Source organism: Dasypus novemcinctus, chromosome 23 (genome assembly GCF_030445035.2).
Source record: "Dasypus novemcinctus isolate mDasNov1 chromosome 23, mDasNov1.1.hap2, whole genome shotgun sequence".
NCBI classification, from domain to species: domain Eukaryota; kingdom Metazoa; phylum Chordata; class Mammalia; order Cingulata; family Dasypodidae; genus Dasypus; species Dasypus novemcinctus.
Window position 1 is genome coordinate 1178504 of NC_080695.1, and position 10934 is coordinate 1189437.

General features: G+C 58.0%; 1 protein-coding gene across 1 annotated transcript; it reads right to left on the reverse strand.

The window, feature by feature from the left end:
* Positions 1 to 773: 773 nt before the first annotated feature.
* On the reverse strand, positions 774 to 2717 carry LOC101412972 (mastin-like). Its single transcript, XM_058286732.1, has 5 exons — positions 2657 to 2717; positions 2317 to 2497; positions 1835 to 2106; positions 1038 to 1183; positions 774 to 938 (listed from the first exon to the last, which is right to left on the reverse strand). Exons 1-5 carry the CDS (start codon positions 2715 to 2717, stop codon positions 774 to 776), a joined length of 825 nt encoding a protein of 274 aa, XP_058142715.1.
* Positions 2718 to 10934: the final 8217 nt, after the last annotated feature.

Consider the following 10934-nt stretch of genomic DNA (forward strand, 5'->3'; position numbering starts at 1 on the left):
GTGAAATTACCCAATTGAAGAAAGAGAAGGAAACGGGGTACTGCTTTTAATGGAAAAGAGACTCTGGTTCTTTTTCATATTTTTTTATTTCTCTGCCGAGATTTTTTTACCTTTCATTAATTGTGAGTATATTTTCCTTTGCATCATAAAGCAGTTTTAAGTGAAGGGGAGAAAGTGAAGAAAAAGGGAACAAAAGAAAGGGGAAGGAAGGGAGGAGAGCAGGGAAAGGAGAGGAGGGGGAGTAAGGAAAGAAAACATGGGAGGAGGGACAGAGAGGAGGAATAAAGGACAATGGAGAGAGGAGAGAGGAGAAGGGGCAGGGAGGAGGGAAAGAGCAGAGGCTGGAATGGGGGGGGAGACCTGAGGACAGGGGCTGCTGAGTCTGGGGGACCAGCCACCCCACCCCGCATGGCCAGGGCAGGAGGAGGCCGCCAGGCGCAAACACCCAGGCTGGCCCCACCCCCCAGCCCCTAGAGCCCCCTAGGCCACCCGGCCACACCCACAGACAAGGACACCGAGCACCAGCTGCTTTCCACTGAGTTTAATAGGCACAGATGGGGGAGGTGTTGGTGGTCCTGGGCCATCTCCACCCCCCTATGCGACCCAGAGCCTGGGAGCCTGTCCCCTGCCTCTGCTCCCCGCTGTCCGGGAAGGCCAGCACGCTGGAGCCAGGGGCAGAGGGCTGGGAGCAGGGCCCAGGGGGCAGCGCCGTGGGGAGCAGAAGGCTGAGCCCCGGGGGAGAAGCATAGGGGGCCGCCCCAGACGCGCCTCGGTCAGGGCTGCAGGGGGACGTGCTGGCGGATCCAGGGCACGTAGGACGACACTCGGGTGTAGACTCCGGGGAAGTTGGGAAGTCCACAGCCATGCCCAAAGCTCACCACGCCCACCTGGAGCCAGGTGCTGTTCATTTCACAGACCAGGGGGCCCCCGAAGTCGCCCTGTGGGGAGAGGAGCGGGTCAGCCCCAGGGCCTGCATTTCCCCTCCTGAGGCTCTGGCCCCTCCTCAGGGGCACCTGGCGGAGGTCGGGGTGTCTCACCAGACAGATGCTCTGTAACGTGGCGCCTGCACACAGCATGTCCTCTGTGATGGGGATGTTCACCTGCTGGTACTGCCTCCTGCAGCGCTCACTGTTCATGATGGGGACTTCCACCTGCTGCAGGTTCCAGGGGGGAGGCAGGTGATCTGTGGGGAGAGGGCGAGTGAGGCGCCCCCCCCTCCCCACCACCTGCTCAGACCTCAGCTCCTGGCTGGGAGGGGGCAGGGCAGGATGCGCCTCCACGGTGGAGGGGGAACCTGCAACCACTTGCCCTGCGGATCCTGAAAGGGTCCTTTATGCTCCTAGAGCCTCAGGTTCCCCTCTGTGTCCTATCCTGGGGAGGGGTGACGAGAGGTTCCCAAGTGTGTCTGCAGCTCCCACAGCACAGGGTGCAGGTGCCCCAGCCCAGGAGCCACACCCATGGGAACCCCGAGGACAGCTGCGGGGACCTTCCCCCAGGCCACGTGTTCCCTGGAACAGGAGAGCCTCAGGCTGGGGACAGGGACACGGGAGGACCCAGGGGCGGTGAGCCGAGCATGCAGCCCCAGGCAGGACTACCTCGAGAAGGGGAGCAGCAGCCTCCTCTTGGGGTGTCGGGGGCTGAGTGTGGCCTCGGGTCCCCCAGAGTCAGTCCAGCAGGGCCCTGGGTCCTGGGCAGCTGCGTGAACCTGCCCACCCGCTCCCCCGTGTCCAAAGGGCAGGGACCGAGGTCTTCTCAAGAAAGACCCCCTGCCCCTCCCAGCCGCTGGCCCAGGGCAGCCCACCCACAGCCCCTTCGTGGCGATCCTGGCACTTACGATTGGCCCAGGTGTCTCCCCAGCCGGTCACCCAGCAGGACATCTCAGGGACACTCAGAGAGGCAGGCGGGAGGGGGACGGGCCAGACGTACTCGGAGTGTGTCATAGGGGTCTCTAGCTCCAGCAGGGCGATGTCCCCGCCCCCGGCGGCAGCCAGGTGGACATTGTACTTGGGGTGCCGGATGATCTGAGTCACCTTCGTCAGCCAGTCATTCTCGTAGAGCTTCACGTGCCCCACCTGGACCCTAAAGGCACAAGCTCCCAAATCTTCCCTGGGGGAGACCAGAAGCTTCTCAGAGGGAGCCTGGGGGGTGGCCCAGGGACCTGGGCTCAGCGCAGAGCAGGGACCTCCCAGGGGCTCAGAGCCAGGGACAGCCCAGACCCTGGAGAGAGGGTGCCCCGAACCTGACCCACCCCACCCCAGGACCCTGAGCACCCACTTCCCACCCCCTACATTGCATCAGGGCTGGGGGGTCACTCACGGCTCAACACAATGGGCGGCGGTCAGCACCCACTGGGGGTGGATGAGGGAGCCCCCGCACACGTGCATCCACCGATTGTGTTCTGCCATGAAGATCCTCAGGCTGACCTGCCAGGGCCACTGCCCGGTGGGGGCATCCTGACCCCCCACGATGCCCACCAGCTCGGACCCTGGACCCCGGGCTGTGTGAGCAGAGCGAGGAGTGAACAGGGACCAGGCAGGCCCTGGCAGCCCAGCTGGCCTCTCAGCCCCCCAGGAGGCGCCACCCTTGTCCCCATCCCCTGGCTGGTGCTGAGGGGACAGGGCAGCTGGGCAGGGGCAGGGCCGGGGTCGGGACTCACCCGGGAAGGCGAGGACGGAGCCCCCCAGGCAGGGCAGGGCCAGGAGCAGCAGCCGCAGCATCTGCAGGGGAGGCGGGGGTGGGTGGGGGGCCAGGGCGCCCCGGCTGGGGGGGGAGGGGCAGGGCCCTTACCTTCCCAGGTCTGTGCTGCCTGCGACTCTGGGGTGCGGGCGCCCCTTTATCTGTCCTGCAGAGGAAGTGGTGGGTGGGCAGCCCGCCTCCTGGGGGTCCCGCAGGGGCGGGGCAGCCTGAGCCTCTCGCCTCCCGCGGTCCCCCCAGGTCAGTGTCGCAAGCAGAGATGGAGGAGACAAGGGGCTTGCCCCACGTGACCCCACCCCGCACCCCGGGCACCAGCGGGGCCGCCCCCCGGGGAACGCCCTGCCGCCCGCGGCCCCCCTCGCCGTGCGGGCGCCGTCCTGGGCGGCCTCTGGGCGCGCGTGGTCGGCACCCGGGGCTCGTCTGCCGAGTGGACGGGCTGGCGCGGTGGGGGGACCAGCCCGGCCGAGGGACCCCGGGAAGGCAGGGCTCCCCTCCAGCACGTGCACGTGTGCGTGCTCACGCCCAGGCACACGACGCACGCGCGCACGGTGCTGTCCCGGCAGGGGCCCCCGCCCCAGCCGCCCAGGAGGGGCCCCGGCCGCACCGTCCAGCCCCGCCCGGCCCCGCCTCGGCCGCCTCCCTCCGCCAGGAGCGCCCCCGCCCCCGCGTGGCAACGGGAGAACTGCAGGTGCTGCCCGCAGGTCCCCCGACCTCCCCCAGGTTCCCCTCCAGGGGAGCCTCGGGACAGGGGCTCGGTGGGGACCCCGCAGGCCCTCCACGGACCCCCCAGCCCTTCCCGGGGAGGCGCCTCCTGATTGGCCGGCCCTTTGCCATCAGGCGGTCCCGCCTTGGCATTCCCAAGCCGCCCGCCCCCTCCCAGGCCTGAGGAGAGTCGGGGGGCTCTTCCCTGCGCCCAGGTCCCGGACATGTCAGTGGGGGCGGGGGCAGGGGAGAGGAGCCCACTTGTAATTTCTCTAGCGGGATCCGCACTGCACGCCCCGGAGCCTCAGCCTCCGAGATCCAGAGGGGCAGAAGGCAGGGGCTGGGGGCATGTAGCAGGGGCTGGGGGTAGGGACTGCGGGCAGATGGCAGGGGCTGGGGGCAGAAGGCAGGGGCAGGGACCAGGGGCTGGGGGCAGCGGCAGATGGCAGGGGCTGGGGACAGCGGCTTCGGGCAGGGACCAGGGGCAGATGGCAGGAGGCAGGGGCTGGGGGGTAGATGGCAGGGGTTGGGGCAGGGGCTGGTGGGAGATGGCAGGGGTCAGGGACTGGGGACAGAGGCAGTACCTGGGGGCAGATGGCAGGGACTGGGGCTGGGGGCAGGGGCTGGGCCTGGGGCACCGAGTCCATCCCCCCGGGGCTCGGCTCTCCTGGAAGGGCAGACGCGCGGGCGACCCCGCGGGACTCTACGCTCTCGGGGCCAGAAAACCCGCCCTCCGCGTCCTCGTTGTCCCCCAGGATTTCTGAGGAGCAGGGGGGCCGAGGCCTTGGATGGGGAGACGCTTCGGGCCCCCACCCAGGGGGGGGTCCCCGGGAGGCCTCACCCTGGCGTGGGGGCGGGGTCCCGGGCCTGGTTGACCCCCGCGGGTCGTCGTGCCCTGGCCTTCGACGCTGGCCCCGGGTGCCCCCAGTCGCGTCCAGACTCCTTCCGGGGTGGGTGGAGCGTGCGCCCGGCCCTGGACACGGGGGTCCACCGCGCTCCTTTGCAGGGCCTGGGCCGGGGGCGCAGACGCTCCCCTCGAGGCAATTCCCCCGGCGGATGTGGGGAGGAGGGAGGCCGGAGCCGCAGGGCCTGGAGGTGGAGCAGGGGGCGGCCACGCCCGGCCACGCCTCACGCCCCCCACCGCCCACGGAGCAGCGTTGAAAATCCAGTCTGCCCACGCACCTGAGGACCCCATCGTGCTGGACTCGGGGCCGGAGCACGAGGGCGGGGCGCTCCAATGCGGGCCCGGGGAGGGGGGCGAGGCCGGAGCCGCAGCGCCTGGAGCTGGAGCAGGGGGCGGCCACTCCCCGGCCACGCCCCACGCCCCCCACCGCCCCGGGGAGTCCTGTTGAAAGTCCAGTCTGCCCACGCATCGTGCTGGACTCGGGGCCGGAGCACGAGGGCGGGGCGCTCCAATGCTGCCATTTGGCTTTGGGGGGCTAAGCGGGGGACCCGGGCGCCTGTCCTCTCCCGCGGGGCGAGCCCGGCTCAGGCCGGCCCTGGGCACCCTGCAGACTCGCTGCCTGAGGCTGGAGCCCAGGCCTCTCCCCTGCCTGTGCCCACAGAAGGCACGGGACCCCAAAGGGCCGGGGCGCCCCGACCCCCACGCCAGCGACAGGGGTCGCTGCACCTGGTGATCTCCACACGCCTTCGGCTGTGCCCACGGGTGACCGGCCTCACACCTGAGGATCTTGGCTGAAAGGACGGTCCTTTCTCCACGAATCCTCCAGGCACTTCTGAAAAGCTGCTGACCACAGACGCACAGGTGTGTCTCTGAACCCTCCTCCTGGCCCACTGAGCGCTGAGCTTTCCCTGCGCAGCACCTCACCTTCCAGCAAATGCAGCCTGAGAGCAGGGGGTGTGTGTCTCTCAGCGCTGTTCTTTTTCAAATTTGTTTTGGTGATTCTAGTTCCTTCACTTTTCCATGTAAATTTTAGAATCAGCTTGTCGATTTCTACCAAAAAACTCTGCTGGGGTTTTCCTTGAGCTTGTGTTGAAGTGTGAACCTGTAGTCTGGGGAGCGTTGACACAACCCTATGATAGGACTGTGGAGACACATGACGTGATGCATCTGTCAGTCCCCAGAAACGTGCAGCACGACGAGTCAACCCTGATGCAGACTGTGGACTTTGCTTTATGAGAAGGATCAGTATCAGCTCATCCACTGTAACAATTCAAGATGGAATTAACAGGGAAAACTGAGCAGGAGGAGGAGGAGGAAAGAAAGGGGGCTCATGGGAACTCTGTACGATCTGCTCAATTTTGGGTCAACCTGAAACGTCTACTAAATCATAAAAAAAAGTTACACAACTTCGCTTATGTGTAAGAACTTAGGACAGGCTTTCAATTTCCCTCTCGCCTCCTCTGCATTGTTGTCACAAGGGTACTTCTACATACGCTGCAAACCACATAACACATTATCAACAATCTTTTTAACGTTTTTATTGAGAAAACCATCTTTTATAATTTCAGTTAGTTCTCTTTCCAGACCTTTCCTGTGCGTAGCTCTAGATTTTCATCTATCCTCTCCTTTCCATCAGCAGAACTGCCGTCACATTCCTTGCAGTGCAGTTCTGTGTCAACAAATTTCTCTCAAAGTTTGACTGAAAAAGTCTTAGTTGCGCCTTTATTTTTTTAAAGATGTTTTCACTCAGTAAACCATTTCCTGCTGACCATCTTTTCTTACTCTTTTTTTTTTAAAGATTTATTTATTTATTTAATTCCCCCCCTTCCCCAGTTGTCTGTTCTCTGTGTCTATTTTGCTGCGTCTTATTTCTTTGTCCGCTTCTGTTGTCGTCAGCGGCACAGGAAGTGTGTGCGGCGCCATTCCTGGGCAGGCTGCACTTTTTTCACGCTGGGCAGCTCTCCTTCCGGGCACACTCCTTGCGCGTGGGGCTCCCCTACGTGGGGGACACCCCTGCGTGGCACAGCACTCCTTGCACGCATCAGCACTGCGCATGGGCCAGCTCCACACGGGTCAAGGAGGCCCGGGGTTTGAACCGCGGACCTCCCATGTGGTAGACGGATGCCCTAACCACTGGGCCAAGTCTGTTTCCCCTTTTCTTACTCTTGTGATTCTTCCGTGCTGCACCTCCACCCTCCACTGCCTTCTTCCTTTGCGATGAAAAGCCTCCTTTCCTACTTGCTTTTATTTCTAGGTAGAATGTCTTTTTTCTCTGAGTGCTTTTTTAAATTTATTTTTATTTATCTTTAAAAGATACTTAGATTACATCAAATGTTACATTAAAAAATATAAGAGATTCCCACATGCCCCACTCCCCACACCTCCCACTTTTTCCACATTAACAGCTTCTTTCCTTAGGGTAGAACATTCATTGTGATTGATGAACACATTTTGGAGGATTGATGCACAGTCCGAATTGTAGTTTACATTGTAGTTTACACTCTCTCCCACGCCATTCTGTAGGTTATGGCAGGATGTATAATGGCCTGTAGTTCTCTTTGCTTGTCGTTCAGGACAATTCCAAATTCCGAAAGTGGCCCCATATCACACCTCCTTATCCCTCTCCTTGACTTCAGCGCCTCCAGTGGCCACTGTCTCCACATCAATGACATAAGTTCTTCCATTACTAGAATCACGTAAGTCCACAGGAGAAAACCAGTAAGTCCACTCTAGTCCGTATTTTATTCCTCAGTCCTGAGGATTCTGGGATGGTGATGCCCCCTACCCCTCTAATTGAGGGGGGCTTCTATGCCATATGGCTGACGGACGGGACTTCCACTTGTGGTTGCAGACCCTCTTGGTTCTTGGTATGGTGGTTGACCATCTTCACCTCCTTGTTAGTTGTCCTGGATGGATCAAATGAACTGGAGAGTAGCTGTTGCAACTTCAGCTGGCAAGTGGACAGCCCAAAGATCAAGTCTCTTGGATGTACACCTACAAACACCACCACCAACTATAGGTTCAAATAGAAGGGACAGAAGAGGCATGAGGAGAGAACTCTGTCGCACTCAGGTCCAACTCTGTCGCACTCAGGAGCACAAACTCTAATGTACGGCCCACTGGCAAGGCTCCAAACTCGGGAGCTATTTACCACGATCATAGGACCTGGGTGTCTCAGGAGCCCTCAGGAGACCCACTATTTGGGGTAGTATCTACTTTGGCTGTCTTTGAGATCCTGCTGAGACATGCATTAGTGTTACCTCTTTTGATGGCCTCCTGTCTCTCTTTGAAGTCTTTCAGTCATATAAACTCATTGGTCTTTACCTTTCCCCCCTTTTATTCAAGGTCTTTTTCCAGTTGCATTACCGGCCACTTCTTCATAGTCATCCCTCAGTGTCAGGGAGGCTCATCCCTGGGAATCATGTCCCATGCTGAGAAGAAGGTAATGCAATTCAAAGCTGAGTTTGGGGGGTGGAGCCAAGATGGCTTCAGAGTAAGGAGCTCCTGGAGACAGCTCCTGAAACAAAGCAGTTGTTGGTCACCCAGAGCCACCTAAAGCACCTTTTGGAGGACCCAGGAGACCAGAGGAGTATCCTGCAACATCCTTGACAGTGTAGAAGGAGGTGACTACCTGGCTGCACAGAGAAATAAATAGTGAGTGGAGCCCTCCACGCCATGGAGGTTGGTGCCTGTGGCAGGCAAGCTGCCTCGGGAGCTATTCCATGGTTGGATTGGAAGTTCCATCTTCCCCAATAAAAACTGGAGGAAAACATGGTGTGACACTGACTTCAGCTAATGATTAGTGGACTGGACAGGCTAAAGTAGATTCCTAAGAACAACTAAATTTTGAGCCTCTCTAGTTGAGAGGAAAGCCGGTGGCTGCCATTCTGACTCTGCCCTGGGCATGAGGGGAAGCGGCACTGACTGAAACTCACAGTGCTTGTAAGGGCTGGCTTCTTTCCACCCAGGTTGGAGTGCAGGTCTAGCCTAACCCCGAGTCCCACCTCCAGGCAGGGAGGAAGCTGGGGGGACTTGCACCACCTCTCTGGGAAGCTGCAAGCCACACCACAGAGGCTGGTGCCCTTCCTACTCTAGGGGCGCAAGCCACCTCAGGAGCTATTCTGTGGCTGGAGTTGGAAGCTCCATTTCCCACAAACAATGCAGGAAGAGACAGATGTCCACTGACCTCAGCTACTGATTAGTGGACTCGGCTGGCTAAAGTATAATCCTAGAGCCAGGTAGGGTCTGAGCCTGTCCAAGTGGGAAAGAGTCCAGTAGCTGCCATCTTGACCCTGCCCCCAGCATGAGGGGGAGCCTGGTGGACTGAAATCCAGTGAAGTAAGGGACTGGTTTCTTTCCACCAATCGGACTGCAGCCCTAGCCTAGGCTCCAGCCCACCTCTGGCAGAGAGGTAGCTGGCAGGACCTGCACCAGGCTCTCCAGGCAAGTGCAGTTGCTGTCCACTTGCAGAGGCTGAATAGTCAGACACCTGGGGCGGCATCGCTGCACCCCAAGAGAATAGGAGAGGAGCTGGGTATCCTCAGCCTTTCAGGCAATGGCAGGAGTTTTCAGCCCACACAGATTTGTTGAGTGCCTTTGAGCCCACGCCCACTTCTGTCCCCCCACAGGACAGGAGGGGGCTGGTGTTGCCTCAACCTCTCAGGGCAACAGTTTTGGGCTACACAAGCCTGACTGTTGGGCACAAGTGGCTCCACCTCCATCCCCAATAGGACAAGAGATGAACTGTGTTTCCCCAGCCTCTTTCGGTAACTGCAGGTGCTTTTGGCCCACACGGCCTGGTCTGGTGGGTACTTGTGAACCTACCCTCACCCCTGTAGGAAAAAAGGGGACTGATCTTTCCACAGCCTTTTTGGACAACAGCAGACCTTCAGCCTGCATGGACTGGAATATTGGATGCCTATGAATCCCCCCCACTCCCACCCCCAATAGGATAGGAGGGCTTTGGTGTCTCCACAGCCTCTCTGGACAACGGTGGGTACTTTCAGCCAACAGGGACTGACCTGTCGGGTGCCTGTGGATCCAACCCCATGCCTTAAGAGGACAGAAGGGGGCTGGTGTTTCCTCAACCTCTCCAGGCAAGGGCAGGTATTTTCAGCCTAAAGGGACTGAACTGTTGAGCACCCATAGAACCACCCCTTCCACCCCATAGGATAGGTGGGAGCTGGTGCTTCCTCAGCGTCTCTGGGCAATGGTGGATACTTTCAGCCAACAGGACTGAACTGTTGAGCGTTTGTGGTTCTGTTCCCACCCCCTAAAGTGCAGAAGGGACAGTATTCCCTCAGCCTCTCAGGGAAACTGCAGGCATATTTGGCCCACAAGGATGAGATTGTTGGGCACTCCAGAGGGTCCATTCCCACTCCTGGTTGGAAGAGGGTCTGGTGATACATCAGTTTACCTGAGCAACTGTGGTCATTTTGGACCCACACAGCATAGATTGCTGACCAAAACTATAGCTCCATCCCTGCCTAATGTAGGGGAGAAAGGGGTGTGAAGCTTCATCAGTGTCTTCCGGTGACTACAGACAGTCTTGTGTCCAGTTGGGATTATTATACACGGTTACAGCTCTGTCCCTGCCCCTGACAGACGAGCAAGGTGGTAGATACTTCATCACTTCCTGGAGCACTGTGGGCAGCTTTAGCCTCCACATCTTACAGCACCAACTACATCCTTGGCTCCTAATACACAACCAGCAAGGGAGAAAGGATAAGAAATCCCTAAACTGAAGGGAGAACCTGCAACCAGAATGCATACATCTAGCAAGCCAGACGCAGAAACACCAACAAAAAATTACAATCCATACCAAAAAACAGGAAGAGATGGCCCAATTAAAGGAACAAGATAAGCCTGCAGATGGCATAAAGACATAGACAACTAATTTTAGATGTTCAAACAAATCTCCTTAATAAATTCAATGAGATGGCTAAAGAGAGTAAGGATATTAAGAAGACATTGGGTGAACACAAAAAAGAATTTGAAAGCATACATAGAAAAATAGCAGACCCTATGGGAATGAAAGGTGCAATACACTGGAGGCATATAACAGCAGATTGGAGGAAGCAGAAGAAAGGATTGGCAAGCTCAAAGACATTGCCTCTGAAAGTGAACAAACAAAAGAACAGATAAAGAAAAGAATGGAAAATTTTGAACAGGGTCTCAGGGAACAAAATGACAGCAAGAAGCACGCAAACATAGGATAGGTGTCATGGGTGTCCCAGAAGAAGAAGAGAAGGGAAAAGGGGCAGAAAGAATATTTGAAGGAATAATGATGGAAAATGTCCCAAACCAATTGAAGGACATAGATATCCATGTCCAAGAAGAACAACATACTCCCATCTGAATGAATCCAAATATGGCAACTCTGAGACACATACTAATCAGGATGTCAAATGCCAGAGACAAGGAGAGAATTCTGAGAGGAGCAAGAGAAAAGCAATGTATAACATATAAAGGATACCCAATAAGATTAAGTGCCATTTTCTCATCAGAAACGATGGAGGCAAGAAGGCAGTGGTATGATATATTAAAGATACTGCAGGAGAAAAAATGCCAGCCAAGGATCTTATACCGAGCAAGATTATCTTTTTAAAAGGAGAGTGAGATTAGAATATTTACA

Coding starts and splice junctions, on each gene's coding strand:
- LOC101412972 (XM_058286732.1), bottom strand. CDS start 2,717: ATGCTGCGGCTGCTGCTCCTGGCCCTGCCCTGCCTGGGGGGCTCCGTC. Junction 2,498..2,656: donor CTCCGTCCTCGCCTTCCCGG/GTGAGTCCCGAC, acceptor CTGCTCACACAG/CCCGGGGTCCAGGGTCCGAG. Junction 1,184..1,834: donor GGGAGACACCTGGGCCAATC/GTAAGTGCCAGG, acceptor CTCTCCCCACAG/ATCACCTGCCTCCCCCCTGG.